Source organism: Bicyclus anynana, chromosome 1 (genome assembly GCF_947172395.1).
Source record: "Bicyclus anynana chromosome 1, ilBicAnyn1.1, whole genome shotgun sequence".
Taxonomy (NCBI): domain Eukaryota; kingdom Metazoa; phylum Arthropoda; class Insecta; order Lepidoptera; family Nymphalidae; genus Bicyclus; species Bicyclus anynana.
In genome coordinates this window covers 15774343-15797157 of record NC_069083.1, presented here as the reverse complement: position 1 = coordinate 15797157, position 22815 = coordinate 15774343, and the positions used below count along the sequence as shown (strand labels likewise).

General features: G+C 37.8%; 2 protein-coding genes across 2 annotated transcripts; one reads left to right on the top strand and one right to left on the bottom strand.

The window, feature by feature from the left end:
* The first annotated feature begins 183 nt into the window (after positions 1-183).
* Positions 184-5162, top strand: LOC112044205 (intraflagellar transport protein 74 homolog). The gene is made up of 11 exons (XM_024079952.2): positions 184-396; positions 1095-1221; positions 1639-1876; positions 2180-2376; positions 2614-2790; positions 3269-3394; positions 3553-3654; positions 3750-4052; positions 4137-4251; positions 4356-4465; positions 4808-5162. The coding sequence occupies exons 1-11, from the start codon at positions 278-280 to the stop codon at positions 5018-5020; spliced, it is 1827 nt and encodes a 608-aa protein (XP_023935720.2). The 5' UTR covers positions 184-277; the 3' UTR covers positions 5021-5162.
* A 2023-nt stretch (positions 5163-7185) lies between these two features.
* On the bottom strand, positions 7186-22504 carry LOC112044211 (leucine-rich PPR motif-containing protein, mitochondrial). Its single transcript, XM_052881422.1, has 16 exons — positions 22311-22504; positions 21870-22241; positions 20745-20901; positions 20020-20129; positions 19058-19289; positions 17836-18042; positions 16524-16737; positions 15284-15496; positions 13720-13940; positions 12707-12883; positions 11801-11959; positions 11021-11235; positions 10333-10506; positions 9392-9614; positions 8354-8576; positions 7186-7747 (listed from the first exon to the last, which is right to left on the bottom strand). The coding sequence occupies exons 1-16, from the start codon at positions 22427-22429 to the stop codon at positions 7560-7562; spliced, it is 3204 nt and encodes a 1067-aa protein (XP_052737382.1). The 5' UTR covers positions 22430-22504; the 3' UTR covers positions 7186-7559.
* Between the last annotated feature and the right edge of the window lie 311 nt (positions 22505-22815).

The window sequence follows — 22815 nt, the reverse complement described above, 5'->3', positions numbered from 1 at the left end:
CTTTCAGTCCTAGTATGAACTATCCTAGTATAATTAAGGTAGGCACATTAAAAATTCATAAAATCTTTTAAAAATGCTGCGTGCTCTATCACATCAAACAATTTCAAAGTATCTTACGTTCCTCATTACGAAAAACGCAAGTTTAGAATAAAACATTGACATGATCCACAAGTTACCATGACAACGTATTAACAACAAACTTATTGCGCGTGAACGTGTCCACTCTTTACATAACGTCCATTTATAGGTCACAAAAAGTTAATCAGTAAAGTGGATTATGGATTTTTCTGAGAGCAGCTCAGAGCGAAGCAGCACGGCTCGACGCGCGGATGTTTCGCGTCCAGTCTCGAGGAGAGGCTTTCGAGAATATACCAATAGCGGATCGGCACTTTCAAGGTACCTACCTAATTTTTGCAATTAAAAATTAAAAAACAAATATTACGTGAAAACGTTGAAATGAAGCCTGCTAAACTGAGAATTTTCTTTATACTCTACGAGTGTGACATCTGCCAATCCGCATTGGGCCGGACGTATGATGGACTATCAGCCTAAACCTTCTCATTATGGGAGACTTGTGCTCAACAGTGATATAATTATTTTTTACTACTCCTAGGACATATAGTAGGTAATCGGTATTTAGGATAATTTTCCCTTTTTAAGATTAGGTTTTCGTTGAAGATTTTCCGCGTTGCTATGCATTCACGTTGACATTGGGATATTTGTGATGCGTGAGGCGAGGCCTACACCCGTTTGCATTAGACAGTTAGATTTAATACGCCTCTATAAACGAGTATTGTGGCCTTAGATTGCACCTACAAGTTGTTGTAGCTAAAATTTTTTTTAATATATTTTTTTTTATTTAGACAAGACTCGTTGACCACAACGAGTCTTGTGAGTTTGGATATTAATTAAGATGGAATTTTAAGTTTCCAGTGCATATCTAGCTTTAAAATAATACTAATCCAAGGTTCCTTCAGCAGTAATGATATTGAAAGCTACTAACCTATTAAAACAAAGCAGATGACGTAGATCTAAGTCACAAACTAAACTTATAATTATAAACAAAATTCTACCTCTTGAATAATTGTTGGCAGAAGTGGCACTATGAGGCCTACCTCTGCCTATCGAGGTAGCACCGCCTCTCGTATGTCAACAGCAGGTTTTGGGCCAGCTCCGTCTACGGCAAGTCGACAACCTACTGCTGTTACAGGGTTCTCTATGGTTTGTACTTCTGACAAGCATTAGTTTTTTTATATATTTAAGTATCTGCGCGTACATCTTGCATTACCTTACCTAAAGCACCTTCAACGTATGTAATTTTAAAACTGATTTTCCTTCAATCTGCCAATTAACTCCCTTGTTTTCCCATGTACAAAAGTTCTAGATTAGGTACTAGATAGTACCGATCTATTTTGAGGATTTAGTTCTTTTTAAGAATCCGTTCAATTTCTTTAATAACAATCCGTTAATTCTATAATCTTCTACACTCTACACTATGTAGTGTGCGTTGTACTTAATATTGCTTTTTCTTAATTATAGTCCTTACTCAACGCCAGTTTATGTACAATTGGCAATCTAATAAAATTATCTTTGTAAACTTTTCGCCTCAAAATTATCTTTGAAAAATTTTCGCCTCAGATCGATAGACCAATAACTCAGCAAGGTATCTCCGGACTTCGAACAAGCACTGTCCGAGGTTTCCGTACCCGACAATTGCACGATAAACGTTATTGGGAAGAACAGATGCAAGTTAAGGTCCGTGAGATGAAGGCGGAAATTGCGAGACTCACTGAACAAGCGGATGCTGGAGAAAGGGAAAAGTCTGCGAAGAAGCACTATGAGAAGAGAGTTAGAGAATTGGCACAGGAATTGACTGGTAGGTTACATCCTAAAGTGCAATAACTCGCACAAATATAAACAAAGTTTTCACCAATAAGGAAAAGATAACAAAATCAAATTAGTTTTCTGCTATAATGATATTGGTAACGTTATTAAAATTTTATATTTTAAATCTGAGGATCCAAATTATATTTTAAAGTGCGTTTAGATTTAGAATTAAATTAAACCATGTGATGGAATGAAACTTACCTACAAGAAAAATAAGAAAAACGCATTGCAGCAATTTCATTCTTCCATGACTTTCATTCAAAGGCATCGTCTAAATAAAAATTTTTTGCAGATCTACAAGGACGTTTAGCTGATTACAACACAGCAATTCGCATCGCCAATGGCGAGGCTACAAAACAAGCTGTCGAAGAGCAAACAAGAGAACTAGATCTTAATAATAAGAAATTACAACAGGAAGTAGAACTAGTTTTCTTGGAAAAACAGAGGAAAGAGAATCAGTTGCGACAACTTAAAGAACAAATGGAGAAGGTAAGACTGTAAAGTATTCCTGTGTTCCTGTTTCCTTCTGTAATCGACGGGCAGGCGGACGGCGCCGTGACGTGATAGAACGAGTTCCACGCGGTCGTAAGTATGTAGGTAGGTAAGGTAAGTGAGTATTACTAGCACCTATAAATATACTGAATGGAATATTTTATTATTTTCTACCAACAATTACGTAAGATTTTCATATTATTGAACATAAAACAAAATTAATAATGCCAACAGGAACAGTCATCAATTTCAAATCTACTATCGGAAATGACATCAGAACAAAAAGAACAATACAACGAACTGGAAGCAAACGCTGCTCTTTTACGGGAAGAGGTTGACCAAGCCAGAATACAAATTGATCACCTCAGTAGAGAGAAAGAGGAATTTGCTAAGGAGATATCTGGTTCACAGGTTTAAATTTTTGTTTTTATACTCGTATGTAGTCATAATTGACGGACCACGCCAATGGCCCACCTGATAGTAAGTGGAAAATTCTGCACTTCGTAGGGCATGCGAGGAACTCGTCCTACAAAATGATGCCCAGTGCTCATCAACATAAGGCGTAGGTGTTAAGCTTTATTTATTAAGGAAAACACGATCAATTGAGCGCTACTCTTCTATAATTAAAAACATAATAAACGACACTGCTGATAAGATGCATAGTAAAGTATTACAAAATTTGCATTAGTAAGTCGTTGACATTGTAAAACAAATTATTGAAGCGACTTTATGATAAAAGTATAGGCCAAATTATTATTAGATATTGTACGAATTTATAGTATAAAATATAAAATACATTTTATACATACAGAATTTGGTTATCAAAAATAATGACATTAAAGGGTAATAAATTTACCACCCAAATAATACGAATACTAATTTATTTCAGATTAAAATGCATTTGTTAGAGTTACATAAGAAACTTGCAGCAGCAGAAGAAAAGCGTGATAATTTAAAGGACGAAATAAACAATCGATTGGATCCACAAGAGGAAAGAGAGAAGTTGTTATTACAAGTAATTTTAAATATAGCATATCTAATGCTTTATAAAAAATAATGTACGAATTTATATGTGTGCTGAATTGCATGAAGGCTAATGAATGTTATTATTGTTTGTCTAAAGCAAGAAATGTGGATTCTATATGTACCCGTATTGTGTATATAAATTTGCAGGTTCGTGAAGATAATGCAGCGATTGCTTCTTTGGATAGCAACGCCAACAACATAAAGGAACAAATTCGTATGATTCAGGAATTAATCGAACAAGCCGAGCAGGTCTTAATTTTAGCTTTTTATTATTATTCAAAAGTAAATTAAAGTAAGGTAGAAGTAAAGCTAATAGATCCTATAATAATATCATATTTTTATAGGATCTCGAAGAAGGCAATTCAGAACGCCATCAAAAGTACAGAGAACTAAAGAAGCGTGAGGAAACTATGGATACTTTTATGTCGACTTATGAAGAAAACCTAAAAAAGGAACAGGAGAAAATTGAACAGTTGGAGAAAGACATTGTCTTTGCTCTAGAACATAGCAGTTCCAATATAGACTTGGATTTAAGCGAAATAGACTCATTGAAACAGAAAGAAGGGTTTTCGGTTTACGATGATAGCAAGAAATCTGTCGAAACTCTAACTAAGGATTACGAAAGATTCCTAGCTAATCTGAAGAAGGTTGGTTTAGTACTATGCTTTTCAGTTAGTGTGCTAGTAACTTTAGGCCAAGTAATTAAAGTTAATTGAAATTGTCCTCAATAGGCTGAAGCAACGCGCGAACGTTTGGCTACTGAGCTTCAGACCCTTCCAGAAAAAACAAATGTAATGAAGGAAGAGCTGATTACTTTATCGGATTTGGAAAAACTACGTGATGAAGGTAATACCTACACAACATAAAATTTAATCAAAATTAGACAAATTGACTTTGGATCAAAGTTACTTTTATTACATTTGTACCTATGGCGGTTATATTTTGTTTAGGTGAAGAACAAAAAAAGAATTTAGAGAGTGAATTGAAGATGTTAAAAGAAAAACTAGTGCCGACAGAAAGTGCAGTTGTAGAAGCAGCTAACAAGCTTAAGAGATTGCAGGTGAATTTATTTATTTACATTTATTACTTTTGGTTAATACCACCAATTTAATACCAATAAGTACCGAATGACATTTTACATATAATCTCAATTTCGAATATATCAACTAGCATACGTCAAAGACAGTGAATAAGTCTGCAGGATATGATATTGATATAACAGGTTGGTGAAGGTCGTCTTATATTGGGCTCTTCTAGGATATCCAACGTCTACAAATTATAGGCTTCTCCTCCAATTTAGAAACTGTTTCACTCAATTATAGGTATTCTAGATGGAATTATTTGTTTGTAATTAAGTAATATTGTCTGTCAATTAAAATGTGTTCTTGTGATCGTATTGTAGGAGTCACTTGATGGTAATGAAATGTACGCAAAGTTGAATAGTTTGGAAGATCAACTTGCACAGTTGGAGAACAGAAAGACAATTCTCGAAGAAGACATTGCCTCCATAACACTGAAAGCTGATTACGAGCCTATAAAAAAAGAAGCCATGAACGAGCTTGCAGTTTTAAATAGAAGATTAATTCAAGATGTTAATAGTAATAAGGCTTATTAAATAAGATGTATAAATATAGTAAAGAGTGTACGTGTATTTTCAACAACCTTTATTTTTCTTTCCTTACCAGCTAAGCGAAGCCTATGGTAGGAATTACTACGCCGGAGATCAAGTCTACACCCTTTTTGGATTTGACTGCACTCCCTCAAAATTAGAAACTTTTAAAAATAAAACATTGGAAAAAATACTCAAGCTTTAAATAATGTCTGTGTGGATAAAATCGCACGATATTTGATTTATTATAAGTCAGTAAAAATATTCAACCGATTTTTTCTTGCAAGGCGCTGAAACTACTTTGGCGCCTGGAATTATAATACTGTTCTATTAATTTAAACAGGCTGCTGAGTAGTCGTCGACTACTCAGCAGCCTGTTGCCAATTTGGCTAAAGACCCCAGAGCCAAGTTGACCCGACACTATACCGAAGATATCCCGGACGTCAGCCTATACGAGATTAGTGTGGCTCTCAAACACCTGAAGAACAATAAGGCGCCAGGTGAGGACGGAATCACAGCAGAACTCCTGAAAGCGGGTGGAAAACCGATACTTAAAGTCCTTCAGCGATTGTTCAATTCCGTCATTCACGACGGCACGACGCCTGAGGCGTGGCATAGGAGCGTGGTGGTTCTGTTCTTCAAAAAAGGTGACAACACCTTGCTGAAGAATTACAGACCCATCTCGCTGCTAAGCCATGTTTACAAATTGTTCTCGAGAGTCATTACGAATCGTCTCGCTATTAGGTTTGACGACTTCCAGCCTCCCGAACAAGCCGGTTTCCGAAAAGGCTTTAGTACCATAGACCACATCCATACGCTGCGGCAGGTTATACAGAAGACTCACGAGTATAACCAGCCACTTTGCTTAGCGTTTGTGGACTATGAGAAAGCCTTCGATTCGGTGGAAACCTGGGCTGTGCTAAGGTCATTGCAGAGATGCCGAATTGATTACAGGTATATCCAAGCGTTGAAGTGCTTGTACGAAAACGCCACTATGTCAGTCCGTATTCAGGATCAGACTACGAGGCCAATCCAGTTGCAGCGAGGAGTGCGTCAGGGAGATGTGATCTCTCCGAAGCTATTTACCGCCGCACTGGAAGACGTCTTTAAGCTTCTGGACTGGAGCGGACTTGGCATCAACATCAATGGCGAGTACATCACTCAACTGCGGTTCGCGGATGATGTAGTCATCATGGCACAGACTCTGGATGACCTTAGTACCATGCTCAATGACCTCAGCAGCGTTTCTCAACAGGTGGGCCTAAAAATGAACATGGGCAAAACAAAAATAATGTGTAATGCTCATGTATCGCTCCACCCAGTTATAGTCGAGAACGCTGCACTCGAAATTGTAGACGAATACATATACCTAGGACATATGATCCAGTTAGGTAGGTCCAATTTCGAGAAAGAGGTGAACCGTCGAATCCAACTCGGCTGGGCTGCATTCGGGAAGCTTCGCGACATCTTTTCGTCCGAAATTCCTCAGTGCCTGAAGACAAAAGTCTTCGAACAGTGCGTGTTGCCAGTGATGACCTATGGTTCCGAGACTTAGTCGCTAACTATGGGCCTCATAAGAAGGCTTAGAGTCACACAGCGGGCGATGGAACGAGCTATGTTAGGAGTATCTCTGCGTGATCGAATCAGAAATGAGGAGATCCGCAGAAGAACCAAAGTCACCGACATAGCTCAACGAGTTGCGAAGCTGAAGTGGCAATGGGCGGGGCACATAGTTCGAAGAGCCGATGGACGTTGGGGTCCCAAAGTGCTGGAATGGCGACCCCGCACTAGTAAGCGCAGTGTTGGCCGACCCCCCACCAGGTGGACTGACGACATCAAGCGAGTCGCAGGGATTCGCTGGATGCAGGCGGCTCAGTATCGTGATGTTTGGAAGTCCCTACAAAAGGCCTATGTCCTGCAGTGGACGTCCATCGGCTGATATGATGATGATGATGATGATGATTAATTTAAAACTAACCAAGGCAAACCAGTTATTGACACCCAGAACCTTCTAGATGAAAGGGATAGGGGGATACCCTTGGATCGGCTCGATCGATGATCTATGCTCACTGAAGATGACGCCTTTGTAGGGTAGTATGTTTGAATATTATATATGTTTTAAGGTGAAATGAGCACAATTATTGAAATAGACAAAATAAAACGAAATACAGACTAATTTAACAAACGTGTATTAATAAATAATATCACAGATATCATTAACAATTTGCATCTAACATTTTTACAATATTGATACCACTTGAAAAATTACGCATACAATCCACACACACAATAAAACATACCTTTCAATAAAATTACTTTAAATAATAACTATTAAGGAAGTCAATTCAAAATGGGAAATTTGGAAAATAATCATTTAGCTTTTAGGGACTAATTACAAATTTTCCGCTATTTAGGAGCTATATTTCTAAGCGGGGCGAAAAAAAATCTATTGTGCTTGTGTTTAGAGCAGTCTTCACTGAATACATATATGAAATTATACCCTAACCGCAAATATTTCTGTGTAAAATATTTTCCAGTCTTATTTCTATGACGCTTTCTTAGCTACAGCTTTAGTTTGTTTGTCGAGGAGTATGGCGATATCGGAGGGTACTTGCTTGTTGTTTGCCTTGCACACCGCGCATAGGTCGCGTACGAACTTTTGTGACGGAGCTATTTCGTTTTCTTGCATTTTGTACCACAGGGAGAGAGCTTCCTGGCAGTTGTCGTCGCGTTCTAAAATGAGATATTTGGGGGTTACTTCGATTTGCATTTTATGTCGATAAATCCAATTTTCCCAATGACTCCTAAGTATAAGTACACTGAATTAGTTTGTCATAAATGGAACAAAACTCACTAAACGAAAAAAAAATGCACCATTGAGATAATTTTTATTTGACGCTGCCACATTTTGTTGCGATTTTATCTTCTGGATTAATATTGGATAAAAAATATTTTAGAAAATAATTGATTTATATTGCGATTCTTTTTCTGCGATACACCATAATAATTTAGCAGTGAATGCATCAATAAAATCTGGATCGCAATTGATAATTCCAAAGTCAACATATCCGTAGAATATTCCGAATTCTAAGTGAAACGCACATAGAGAATTGCTTGGGTTTGTCAGGTATTGGTGGAGGATAGCTAAATTAATCAATTATTCCCTATTCACCATTCATTGGACAGCCAGACAGATTCTTTGCGCAAAAAATGAGCCAGCCCTTCTGGTCAGCCAGACCAGACAAGGCAACTAGACGCGGTGAAATAATCTTTAATTAATAATAATTGTTTCATAACGTTGTCAATTTGTTTGAATTGTTACATATTTCCTGTACTTACGGTATACTTCCAAAATCATGTTATAAATCTCCTCAACGTTGAATTGCCTCAAGTTCTTGGCGCATTCGGCGATAGCTTCCAAAGCGTCGACTTTCTTCTCGTCCGCGAACCGTTCGCAGTGACGCATCAGCGCGTCGGGGTGGAACTTGACCGTCGGGTCTAGGAGAAGTTTCCTCAGTGTCTTCTTGTAACCCACATCTGCTAACGCTGCTATGAGGGTTAACTGGAATTTAAGGGGAATTTTTACTTTTGTTTTTGGAATGATCTTGGTGTTTTTTGGAAATCCCTAAGGATAGTAGTCGACACTGGCGGAAGGCAGGATCGACTACTATACAAGCGGCATCCGCCTGAATTCGATTATTCCACGTCCACGTGAAAAATTTAATGAAAGAAGCGCAGTGTAGGAAATTCCTAGAGAATTCTACTACTAGAAAGCTGTAATTTGGTATACTTATTAATTCCGAGTTACTTTGGTCATAATCTCTGCCACCTTTCCACAAACTGAGACTGAGAAACTCAGATAGTTGTGGACAAAGTGGAGGGAAACACACCAGTACACCACGCGGTAGATCACCCAGCCACTGTCCTGCCCCTGGGAAGTCTCTTTCATAGGAGACAAGCTTAAAAGACTCATTTGGATAATTTCCATGGGACTTATTCGATATCGGTCGCACCGAAGTATGAATGATGGCTTGGAAGGAACACTATGGTGCGAAGGCGAACCATGATTTGCTACTTTCATAGCTTAGCTCGATTCACCATAAATATCACATACCTACACAAAGTATCCATTGCCAGCTGAATAACTTTGAGCCTTATACTGAGGCCTATAGTTAGCAGCCAAGTCTCAGATCCCTAGGTCATCTGGCAACATGCACCGTTCGAAGACTTTAGTCTTCAGACACTGAGGAATTTTGGACGTAAAAAAATCGCGGAATTTCTCGAACGCTGCCCAGCCGAGCTGGATTCGACAGTTCTCTTTCTCGGAATTGGTCATGAATAAATATTTTGTTCATGGGCCCAAGGAATTATACTTACATGTACGTCACCCGCTCCGTGCACCCGCTTGTCGACGCTCAGTATGGTCTGCACCAGCTTGTTGAGCCGCCCGTTGGTGCGCTCGTTCACTATGAACGTTTCCTCGTCTTTGCCTTCGCTCATGGCTTTCAGCACTTTGCACAGTAGCTCGTGCTTTAGCGGAGTCTTGTTATACTTCTCCGCTAAACGCACGAACTCTTGTACTGCGTTTTCGAAATTGCCACTGAAACATCAAGATCTTTATCATAAGTAGCCTTAAAACACACACGTTAGAGCAATGCCCCATTAGGTTGCAATATGTTGCATCGTTATCGCACAGCGTCGTTGTCACTTGTCTGTGTTTGTCTTAGATTGCACCATCACTAGTAAAGAATAAAAAAAAATAGTTTCATACAAAGAATAATGGACGGCTTGAATTGATACAGTGATGATTCCTTCCCGAGTTGAAGAGTTCTATGGCTAACCCGTATTGGGGCGTGGCGGGTGTTAACGCCATACATTTAACACCTTACAGATATATACTTGTCTCCCTTCTTCTCCTATCTTTTCCATTCCTTATTCTCGTGAGAGAGAGACAATTGCAACCCGCAACGCAAGACGCTCGATTGAATCAGTCAATTAATGTACGCCGCGTGATAATTACGCATAATTGGCTCGCGCGCTTCTTAAATATTTCTAAATCAGTGATTTACTATTAACTATAATATGTGTTGTGTGTATATTGGTGGGCTTTCTATGAGCTGTCGAAGACGCCTAGCAGCCCTCTGAGATTTGCTGCTTCACAAGAAAATTAGCCATTTATCAAGATTTATTAGATCAATTAGTGATCCAAGGTCAGTTCACGAGATCCCTTGTCTCCAAATTTCAAAAGTTCACCTATTTCCACACCAGCGGGTCTCTGCTTGTGGCCCTGCTGTGGACTGCTGATGATAAAGACTTACTTTTTCAAATGTGCTCGAACTAATGGACCGAGTAGCGTGTTGGATGGTTTACAATATCGGAGGGTAGTCAGCAATTCGAGCATGCGTTTGGTATCAGCGGGCGAACCCTGGGCGGCGAGCGCATCTAGCAGTCGCCAGCAGTTCATGGATATCGCTCTACCGCCTGAAACCCGTCTGTAAGGACATACATCTTTTTTAATGGGGTAGTTCACTCATATCCGTTTTAATAAAAACAATAATAATTTCATGTAGTACATGGATCGATATCAATTAATAAAAGTTACGGATTTCTAAAAAATCGGTTGTCTGTAAAGTCGTTTTATTGACGATAGTTCAACGTGACAACGTCATAAGAAAATACTGATGGAATGGTTGGATTTTTCAAAAGAAAATGTTCGTTTTTCTAAAATACTGTTTAATAATCTTCATAGACCAGAATATACTTGAGTTCTTGTAAAAAAAGTTGGCAACCCTAGATCGATGGAAAGACGCATAACGTCAATATTTTTAGAGTGTGCAGCCGGCTCCACCGAACTATAAGACGTTGTCACGTCAAAAAACTTAATTTAAATATCACGTATTTTTTCAAATTTTCCAAACGTCAAAAACGCTGGCGTCCATTTTCTCAAGTTCTTATATTTATTTCTATACACTTCATTTACAAGAAATATTACTTCGAAATCCATACCTCCTCTTAGACTGTTCATTAATTAAATCAAAGGCTTTTCCAATTTGTTTCCTATAAACCATCAGAGTGGCGAAGTCTATGACTTTAAACTCATCTAAAGTGAAGTTCGGTGAAGTTTTGTTCAAATCCGCGAGAGCTATTTCAGCTAAATCTATCTCTCCCATCTTTACGTGCAAGTCGAATATAGATGCCTTCATACCGGCTGATAAGTGCACCTGAAATTAAAAATTTATTCCAAAAAAAACATTATCACAATCTATGGTTGTCAAGTTTGATGAGAAAGAACACCGTGTCTTAAAAAAACTGCAAAATAAAACACCTAGATCTAGATTTTGTCCAGTAAGATGGAAAAAGTGCAATGTAGGACTGTTTTCTTTTATAATGCACCAAAAAATAATAATATTTCATGTAATATGAATAAAGACATTGTACTCAATGCATACGTTTAAGCCTACTGACTGTATCACATAGGATACGGCCTTTTCTAGGTCCTCTATGGAATTGTATTTTTATGCTCTATGATGTAATTAAATTGGACAAAAACACTAATTTTACAAAAAAAAATAGTTTCAGGTCTAAATGGGTTAGTAAAAAAATTAATCAATTACCTAATAAAATTGCGGCCTAACAAAATTAATTTATTTCTTATCCTAAATAAATAACAAATTAAATAACAGACATAAACATTAAAAAAAACTATAGCTTTCTAGTACGGATAGACGGGCATGACGAAACTATAAGGATAACTTGTTAACTACTGAAGGAGTTGTTTGTACTTACGCCTTCTTTCTCGCATTTTTCAACGATCTCCCTGGCGGCAGGCAGGTTGCCATCTTTGCAATACTCCTGAAGCAATTTTCGTAAAACTCCGCGAGTGTTCATGCCCTTCGCTTCTAGCTCTACCAAGTGGGCTTTGAGAGCGGCTTCGTTCATTTGTTTCTGTCCAACAAAGTCACACAAACAGTTATAGTTTGTCTACTTTTGGAAGTTTGTTTGCCTTTAGATACAGTGGTAAAGCGTACAGACAAGCATTTGACAGTAGATTGTAGACGGACGTAAAAGAGAAGGCGGTAGACGACATCGTTCAAGCGGTAGGGGGAAATTGGATTGATCAAGGCAAGGATGAAGGGAATGATGAAGGGAATGATGTAAAAGGTTAGGGGAGGCCTATACCCAAAATGGGGTACACCAACCTATGTGCCTATACGCCAATATACATATATTATGGGGTATCCTAAATAATTTAGATTTAAGTTAAACACTTTCACATTATAACTAACACTAGATAATAAGTACATTTGTAAAAAATAAATCAATAACACTCAATTTAAAATTTAGAAATGAGGAAAACGGAGTAAGAGGCTGCTATTAATATTATCAGCGCGTTGGTGTGTAATACTAGAGCAACAAACCTTCAGATTATAAACACAACTGATAAATTTTGGGGTCGCAAGGGGACGATTTAATTTATAAATAGCGGACGTTATCTTCGTCCACTCTAAGGCCTTTTTAATCCCCCCGCCACCCGCATATCACGGGAGTGTCAACAACGAACTTCGCAAGCTATAGCAAACGTCTACTAACTATAAACGACCTCTCTGCCCATTTTCATGTTTGTACGTCAAGCGATTTTCGATATTTTGTCGAACTATATAATATCAAAACAATAAATAAATAAATACTTACAGGATGCGGCATCTGCTGAACAAACATATCTCCATCGTCGATTAATCTCTCATCCGTGATATTAATTAAAGCATCTTTGAGACTCTGTACAAGATCCTCGTTGTGATGTTGGGGGACCTTTGACATACAATAGTCTACGGCTGCCATTGATATTTTAAGCGAAGTTGATTGTAGAGCCTAAAATTTATAAACAGCATTATAGAGAAGTTAGCTGGTGAAATATCTTAGCATTCCATGGATTCACCGTGCGGGTGCCGGATCCATCATGTTGCAGAGAGAAAAACCCCGAGCAGATTCCCGGACTTGTCACCAATGGTGTAGGGTTAAGGACAGACAGGTAACTAACACTCCCCTTCTCTGCTTGTGTTGTTCACCCTGCCTAGACAAATTTGGTAAGATCTTACTACAGCTTTGGATACCCTTTCTGATATAAAACTTGCTGCCGTTCTAGAGAGGCCAGGGTCTTTAAGCAAGTTATAGAGAAACTTTGCTGGTAATCCTCTCGAAACTACTTCTACGGCATACAAATTAACCACAAAGCCATCTTTAGTTAGGTCATAATATTTGTTCACTTTCATACATTGAGTCAATATGCACTATTAGAAAACACAAAACTCATCACTACTGCCTTGCGTTCAACTGTGGCGATATCGCCGCACTTCATAGTTTCTTGATATGTTCAGCGTAACGCATAAGCACCACGTAATTCATGGCGCTCACAACATTTTAGTCGCAAATAAACAATACATAATCTTTATTCGATATGGCGCTGCATATTTTGATAGTACGATTAAACTTAAAAGTACACTTAATGGTGTAACATGTACATAATTATTATTTACTGTTATAGATAATGTAGGCGAAAATAGTGCTGATAAAAGAGAAATTATTATGAAATTATGTTTTAATTCACTAGACAATGATATGATTAGCTAAGTGACGTCATTATAAATCCAATATGGCGGACCACTTAATTTATAACTGCAATTAAATGTAATACTTTAAAATCTTACGTTAGCAATATTGAGCAAGTCCGATAAATCCTCCTTTATTCTGCTATGTCTCATAAAACCACATAGAAATCTTCCGATCCAATCTTTGCTTTTGTCAGATGATTTAGCAGTCATGTCCTCCAATATGTGGACGGTCGATTTGAGGTCATTGCTTGTGAGGTAACCTTTTATTAAGGGCTGTATAACTACTTCAGCGTCTATTTTCCCTTGGAACAGTTCACCTGTTGACATATAATTGAATGCCATATTTGTTATTATTGGATACTAGCCGACGTTCCTGTGAGAATACGGAATTAAAATATAGCCTGACATAATAATGTTGGTTTCAAGTGATAAAAGAATTTTCAAAATCGATTTAGTATATCCAGAGATTACTCCCTACAATACCACAAACTTTCATCATCATCATCATATCAGCCGATGGACGTCCACTGCAGGACATAGGCCTTTTGTAGGGACTTCCAAACATCACGATACTGAGCCACCTGCATCCAGCGAATCCCTGCGACTCGCTTGATGTCGTCAGTCCACCTGGTGGGGGGTCGGCCAACACTGCGCTTACTAGTGCGGGGTCGCCATTCCAGCACTTTGGGACCCCAACGTCCATCGGCTCTTCGCACTATGTGCCCCGCCCATTGTCACTTCAGCTTCGCAACTCGTTGAGCTATGTCGGTGACTTTGGTTCTTCTGCGAATCTCCTCATTTCTGATTCGATCACGCAGAGATACTCCTAACATAGCTCGTTCCATCGCCCGCTGTGACAAACTTTACCTCTTTATAATATTAGTATAGGTATACATGTATATAAAATGGTTCAGATATTTTCTGTAGTATATTTTGTCTTTGGTTAAGTCGAAGTGGAAATGGCTTCATCTAATATCCTATCAATATACTAATAATGTATTGTTTCATTGAAAATGATATTTTCCCCTAAGGCACAGCTCAATTCACCATTAACTGCCTATTTTTACAGTAAGGCAAAGATTTCCTGTCGACCGTGGCCAGGGGATTCAAAGTTTAGTATCACACATCTCTATACAGGTTATAGGCTCATGTTATGATGTTTTGACTGTGTAATAATCGTATTAGATTGTAGAAATGACCGACAGCTTAGCAAGTCAACTCTTCTAACTTCTTCAAGCCAGCTAATGTTTTCCCTACAACCTACAATGTACAGTATGAATTTCTGTATCTAAATGACGAAGATTGAACAGGTGTCTCATATGTAAACATGTTCCACCATAGACTGCATCACTGCTTACCATCAGGCGTAATCGCAACCAAACGCTTGCTTATATGTATAGCGAAAAGAACTGAGTTAATTAGGTGTAACACCAGTAACACCAAATTCCAGAATGCTACTGAGAATTTCTTATAGGAAAACTCTAACATTTCATAGCCCTATGTTTAGGCCTGTGAAAACGTTTAATGTACATTTTAAGATGATTTTAAAATAAACACCGTAATGTTTATGGCATTTACAATAGATTGATGAACTGAAAAATGACTTGCAAGACAACGCCAATAATGACCAGTATAATATTTATTACCAAATAATACTCACAAATCTCACTTGCCGCTCTAACTTGTCCTGAATTTAGTAGGGTAACCATCATTGGTGTGAGCACAGTGCTCACAACTATGCCCGTTTCGAGGAACTTCTTCATCAAGTTCTGGGGTGACGAGAAACTAACGTGAGGGAGTGTGTAGTCCATTATTGTGTCGTAGTCTGGTTTTATGTCCATCGTGACCATTGTAGAGAGGGTGTTCATAATACCTAATTTGGTAAAAAAAAAGCATTATCAGAAGGCTATGACATAATGAGATAACTTTGGCTCTCTCTTGAAAGAGAGAGCTATTAATCCGAAAATGAATTATATATAATACCCAGTCAAAGTTAATATGATGCAAAACATCATGGATAGCCATTCTATAGTCTGGCAAGTTCGTTGATAACACTCACATGATATGCGGGCGACAGGGGGAAAGACTGCGCAGGTGTGAAATCGTGCGTGCGGGGAAGTGACGTGCATCAGTCGTGAGTTTTTCATTCATCGCTTAACACCCCCCGCCCCGCGCGCAACATCGGGAGTGTTACGAACGTAGTTGCGAAGCTATAATATGGAAATTGCTGCTATTCTAGGTATAGAAGCAAGCAGGAAATAAAATAATTATGTCAGGTCTAGATGTTGAAATAGTAATATTTAAAAACTAGCTGACGCCCCGCGGTTTCACCCACGTACTTCCCCTTCCTGTGGGAACACAGGGATAAAATATAGCCTAAGACACTAACAAATTATATGGCTTTCTAGTGGCAAAGAGTTTTCAAAATTGGTTTAGTAGATCCAGAGATTATCCCCTACAATACCACATACTATGTTTTTATAATATTAATATAGTTTTAGCAGAAGCTTCAAAAGTAAATTGTCAGGACAATTTACTTAACAAATCAAACTGTATTCAAAACAATAATAATAACCCTTGAATGGCAGAGTATGACCTTGAGTGGAGCTACGCACTTGTGAACGCTGTGTGTAGGGTTAAAGGATCCTTTGACTGTTAACAGACACTCCCCTACACAACAAGAAATGTGAACGGCTCGAACGCCACGAGCTTAATGAAACCGACCGTTCGACGGGCACCTTATATCGCAAGTCGTTCCCGCCAACCGATCGCTACCCATCTCTAACTCCCTACTCTTTACGGAAACAAGTCGCGTCGCCTAGCGTGGGCAAGAGCCAACACGAGATCGAGCGACGTCATATCCGTCGCTGACTACTATTTCCTACAATAGATATACATACCTTTCTCTCCATAAGTTTTAGAAGTATGCAACAGAATGGGCCAGAAGTAGTGCGGTCGTACGGGCATTCCTAGCTGTTTCATGCGCGTGAACAGATCCAAGGCCAGAGGCACCTTGCCCAACTGTAGTGTCGCCTCGGCTGCGTTTTGCAAAGCGATTGTGTTACGACCCGATGCCATCAGCTCTTGGGTTATTAGTGCTATTACACTGGAAGGCTGAAAAGTTTCATTTTATAATTATCTTTTTCCTCCTTAACATTGCACCTGTTCAGGAGGAAATAGACAGGTCACTAGAGGCCTACAAACAGAGGCTTGAACTATATGAAAACTACCTGGCCGTTAGATTGATAGACTGGACAGTCAAGGACTGCAAAATCCTCTTAAAAAGGACAGGACTAACCAACATAGTATAGTAATAAAATTCATTCCTGGAGGGACGCTACATCAGTGGATGTGCTGAGCCCGAAACTACATTCTAAGCAGTCATTTGATCGAGATCCAGAGACTCCGATAGACAAAGGAGAAAAAAAATCTTTTATTTTATTTATCTTCAATCTAGCGGACGTGCCAGGGTCAAAACGGACTAAAATATAGATGTTTCGGCGCTCAATATGAATTTACCCAGTTCGGCTTATAAATCTGAGGGGCCCAGACTCTCCTAAAGCAGAATAGCAAACCCTCGGTCTTTCTTTGACAACAGTCATAAAATTACTTGTGTACCATTCTAATATATGAATTTGTCCAGTTCGGCGTCGAAACACTATATCCGAGGGGCAGGGATGCCCAGAGTCTCCAAAAGGAGAACAGCAAATGCCTCAGGCAACCCTTAGTTTTCCTTAACAATGAATTTCAATTGCAATTCAGCTCGGAAGCCTGCCTGCGTGATGGGCAAGGGCGCCAAATTATGTAAGTATTTTTAAGTATTGGTTTTAGTTATTTCAATTTAATTATTCATAGTTTTAATACCTATCCTTGATTTATTTTAACATACTTGTATTATTTGTTTATTATTAAATGAATATTAATATGGAAAATAATCTATAGATTATAAATGATACATAAAACAATATTGATAAGCTGCATTGTTTGGTTTTGCAATTTACTTTGAGGATGGCGTTGTTATAAGATTAAAGCATTATTTTTTATTAGCGGACACCCGCAAATCCGCTAGGGTAGGAGTAGGTAGGGGGTAGATATGGGTAGGGCAGGAGTAGGGTAGGGGTAGGGTAGGAGTAAGGTAGGAGTAGAGTAGAGGTGGGGCAGAAGTAGGTTAGGGAAGGGATAGGTTGTTCATAAACAATTAAATAAACATACCACAGAAGCTTTAACACAGTCACGGACCAAGCTCCTACCATGCAGCCCAGTATCATCTTTTGGTCCAAACGAAGGCAACGGCAGACATTTGTAAATCTCTAAAGCGACCATTGAATGGTTCTGGAAAACTAGTTGCGTTGCCACACTCTGCATGTATGGCGTTATTGATGGTTTGGTTAATATCTCTTCAGGTAAATATTTTAACACCTAAAAAAGAATTTAAATTATATAAATCACAAGATCGTTAATGTGGCTACTCGGCCGTCACTCTAGACTATCGCTTAATAACAAAGTACTAGTGTACAAGAGCGTTCTAAAACCAATCTGGACGTATGGCTTAGAGTTGTGGGGAACAGCCAGTCATTCCAATATAGAAATACTCCAGAGATATCAGAACCTAGTATTCCGTACAATATTAAATGCTCCCTGGTTCACTAAAACAGCGGACATGCATGAATATCTCGAAATGCCGACAGTCAAGGAAGAAATAACAAAAAACGCAATAAAACACAAAAGCAGACTACTAGAGCACACAAACAGTCTTGCCAAATTGCTAATAACGCCTGGTAAGACAAAAAGGCTAAAGCGATCCACCGTGGAAGAGTTGTGTGGTGGACCAACCAATGTATGACCATAACACGAAGAGGCGCTTAATGTAGCGACTTCCAACCTAAAAAACATCCTCTTCTATCAAAAAATCAGTTTATAGTCGACTGACTGATCACTGATGGACTTAACTAAACAAAAAAAAAAAAAAAAATTATATAAATAGGTACTTTTCTACCGTCAGCAGGACTCTAGACTGAGGTGTTCGGAAGTTCATGCAAGAGGCCTATGTCGAGACGTGGAGATCCTTTGGCTGTTAATGATGATAATGATGATGATGAGGTACTTAAATGATATTCATTCGTATTATACTAATGGACGCTCGCCTACCTACCTTCTTGACAACATTGCATTTTACATAGGCCCAATTACCCAATTTTTAAACACATTGCTTTATATTTAATTAATGTCATTGATTTATATTTTTTAACATATCTTCCTTTCAACAACTTAGGGGTGGAATTTCAAAAATTCTTATAGGCACTTAGGTATGTATTCTATAGCCACAAAAGCCACAACCCTTGTGCCATCAGTAACTATTATAAAAAAGCAGAATTATCAGAATAATAAATAAAATATATAGAATAATAAATAATAAAATAAAAGATTATAATACTTTTGGCACTGGTTCATAATCTCCAATTGCTGCTAGCGTTTTTACCATCTCCATTATGTGGAACTCTCCAAATATTATACCATTCTTCTGTGCCTTAGCTAATCCTTCTAGAAGCAGATTGATCTTCTTATTCCATGCGAAGGCTCGTGATATAGCAGTGTATGTGTTCACTGTACATTCAACTTGAAGTGACTTCATCATTGTTAGTATTTCTTTTATATTGTCAAGATTCCTGTAAGGAAAATTAGCATTAAGCGTACTGCGTAAGTATTTTAGGGTAGTTAATATCCAGCTACAGTTACAGTTTGACGGCCTCCGTGGCGCAGTGGAATTGCAAGACGGAAGTCAAGGCTAGCTGGTGGTAGGATTTTGCCTTGGCTAGTTACCACCCTACCGACAAAGATGTGCCACCAAGCGATTTAGTGTTCCTGTATGATGTCGTGTAGAAACCCAAATGGGTGTGGATTTTCATCATCCTCCTAACAAGTTAACCCGCTTCCATCTTACATGGCATCATCACTTACCATCAGGTGAGATTGTAGTCAAGGGCTAACTTGTAAAGAATAAAAAAAACCCTTTTGAGTGAATTTCAACCCGTGCAACCAATCTCATTTTTAGCTGACTTCAAAAAGGAGGAGGTTTTCAATTTGATCGGTATTTTTTTCAAGACAAGACATTTTATATTATGTGCGTAATATAACTAGGAAAACGCCTGATTAATAATCCATGTCAAATTCGGCCACACATACCGTGCAAACCATGTATTTTCCTGTGATAAAAGGTGTGATAAAAGTAGTAGTATGAGTATATGTTAAAGGCCAATTATAATTGGTTCCAGAGATTAACTTGGACATACAGACATACAATAATAATAAAAAAAACGTTTTGGAGAAGACAAAACACGTTGAAACAGACAGAGAGACATTATAAAAATTTGCATAAAACATAATATAGAACCTTACCCAGCTTTTCCTTGGCAAATGATCAAAGATCCAAACACATTCTCTGTAGCTGGTAAACCTTGGGCCTTCATATTTGATATAACTTCCATGCATTGGTTCAGATCACCTGCCTAGAAATACAAGATGGTCCTATAATATTTTTTGTTTAGGATATTCTAAGAATATAAGTTATTTAATTTGGTGTAAAATTAATAGGTATGCCAAAGAATGATAATGATATTAACATAATTATTATAAAGAGGAAAGATTTGATTGTTTGTTTGCGTTGAACAGGCTCTGAAGCTACTGTACCTATTTGACAAATTATTTCACCAATGGAAAGCTATATTATCAGCGAGTAACATAGGTAAACAATATTTTAATGCCATTGAAATTGCAGAGTTCTGCTAGTGAATTATATTTTGACATATTATTTAAATAAAAATTACAATAGTAATTACAATATATAGAAAGAATCAAGCGTTCCACGATACTAAATTCATTGTATCCAACCTTCAAGGTTTTTAACCAGTTGGAATCTGTGCATTGGGATTTGTTTGCAAGCAAACTCACAGAGAGAGTTGAAATGTTGACATTAAAAATCCAATTATAATTATGAATTTTTAATTTTGCTTGCAAACAAATCCCAATGCTCACGTTCCAATTGGTCAGAAACCTGGGAAGATTGGATACAATTAATTAAGTAATTACAATGTTCAGATAACTTAAATAAATAATTGACAAACCTCTCCAAGCACTCTCAAGACCAATTCATAGGTAGTTAAATTAGGCTTCACTGGTCCCATTTGAGTAAGATACACATTAGCCTTAATTGTCCTACCATTTGCTATGTAAACTTTCAGCAATTCATTATAATGATCCACATCAAATTCAGTATGGGTTCTGTGAAAAAGGAAAATTTGTGATTAATTACAAATTTCAAATGCACATATGAAAACATTATGATATAGTCTAGTCATCCCAGCAAACATTGTCTGCCATATTTCTTACATACAAATATACTAAAATTGTAACTGAAAAATGGAAGGTGGGTTGGTAGAATGGGCTCTTCTCATACCTACCAAATATACAAATTATATATTATATTTAAAATCAGTCAAACCATTTTTGAGCAGTAGAACCACCAACACTACAATAGCAGATTTTTTTATACTTAATTACTAGCTTGACGGCCTCCGTGGCGCAGTGGTATGCGCGGTGGATTTATAAGGCGGAGGTCCTGGGTTCGATCCCCGGCTGGGCCGATTGAGGTTTCTTAATTGGTCCAGGTCTGGTTGGTGGGAGGCTTCGGCCGTGGCTAGTTACCACCCTACCGGCAAAGACGTACTGTCAAGAGATTTAGCGTTCCGGTACGATGCCGTGTAGAAACCGAAAGGAGTGTGGGTTTTTATCCTCCTGACAAGTTAGCCCGCTTCCATCTTAGATTGCATCATCACTTACCATCAGGTGAGATTGTAGTCAAGGGCTAACTTGTAAAGAATAAAAAAAAAAAAGCTGACCCAGCAAACATTGGAATTTATCTTGGAAAATTGTTTATATAATAATATAGATTTTGGCTGATTCTCAGACATAAACAATATGCACACAAAATAAATAAAAAACAGTCTGGTCATTTTGGAGAAGTAACTAAAAATGACTATGTAGTTAGTCTGTACGCCGTAGAAGTAGTTGCGAGAGGAATACCAGCAAAATCTCCCTATAACTTGCTTAAAGACCTTGGCCTCTCTAGAACTGCAGCTAGTTTTATATTAGAACAGGTATCCAAATCTAATAGGATTTTGCCAAATTTGCATGGTCAGGGAGAACAACATGTGCGGATTTCATATAAGATTGAAGGAATATAAACATACCTGAGTGTATTCCACACTTGTTCAACTAAAGCCACTCTGGCGTTCGGTGTCTCATCAGGCAGAAGTTCAGTACAACATTTAATTAAGAGCAACCCTTGTTTTTTAGAGGACAGATTCAACTCTTTAACCTTATTTACAACTCTGATTAAATCATTTTTATAGACTCTGTTCTTTTGATGAATGTCTGTAGACAAGCTGGTCATGAGTTTCTCAAGTAAGTCCTCCGAGGATAAGTCACTTTTTCGAACATTGCGATGGTCAGTAGAGTTTTTAGTAGAGTCTTGTATTGGGCCTGCTGAAAATCGCAAGCTATTTGCGTCTCTCACTTTACCTGGACCTTTCGCCTCTTTATGTGATGCCAAAATCCTGCAACTGTTTATTCAGACGTATATTAAATATCCTACAAACAGTAAAACAATTATAACAACACCAAAATATAACCTATGCCGTATGTCTCTGGTGTGATTTAATATAGACGTAGCACTTCTATTTAAAAGTATCTTTTTGTAGAACATTGTCCTTCCAAAACACGATAATTTCGTACACTGTCGGGATAACATATTTGAGGAGTATTATAAAAATTCTTATTTGAATTTTTTGAATTTCTTCTGTTTTGAAACATTTACAAAAATAAAAATGGATTATGACATTGACAGTTGACAACTTGACATTTATTACGGAATGTTCAAAATAATTTACATTTACAATCTGTATTACAGAATATATATTTTATAAATTACACATAGTATAATATGATTTGTATAATTTACTAAATCCATGGAATTATATTTATACAGAATTCAGAGTACCTTTTTGCTCATTACAGTCAATTCTGAAACCCTCGACCATTGTCTAATTCTTCTGTGTTTTTAAAAAAAACCCAGTACTATAAATATAAAACAATTCGAGTATCCAAACGCAATAATTATTATTTCAACGTTGGCCA

What these genes read in the sequence shown, in the direction of transcription:
- LOC112044211 (XM_052881422.1), bottom strand. Translation starts at nt 22,429, where the DNA reads ATGTTATCCCGACAGTGTACGAAATTATCGTGTTTTGGAAGGACAATG. An exon ending in ATTATGAACCAGTGCCAAAA is followed by an intron (nt 18,043 to 19,057) that starts GTATTATAATCT and finishes ATTCTTTTTTAG; the next exon opens with GTGTTAAAATATTTACCTGA. An exon ending in ACTGTGTTAAAGCTTCTGTG is followed by an intron (nt 16,738 to 17,835) that starts GTATGTTTATTT and finishes GAAACTTTTCAG; the next exon opens with CCTTCCAGTGTAATAGCACT.
- LOC112044205 (XM_024079952.2), top strand. Translation starts at nt 278, where the DNA reads ATGGATTTTTCTGAGAGCAGCTCAGAGCGAAGCAGCACGGCTCGACGC. An exon ending in ATTGGCACAGGAATTGACTG is followed by an intron (nt 1,877 to 2,179) that starts GTAGGTTACATC and finishes AATTTTTTGCAG; the next exon opens with ATCTACAAGGACGTTTAGCT. An exon ending in ACAAGCTTAAGAGATTGCAG is followed by an intron (nt 4,466 to 4,807) that starts GTGAATTTATTT and finishes ATCGTATTGTAG; the next exon opens with GAGTCACTTGATGGTAATGA.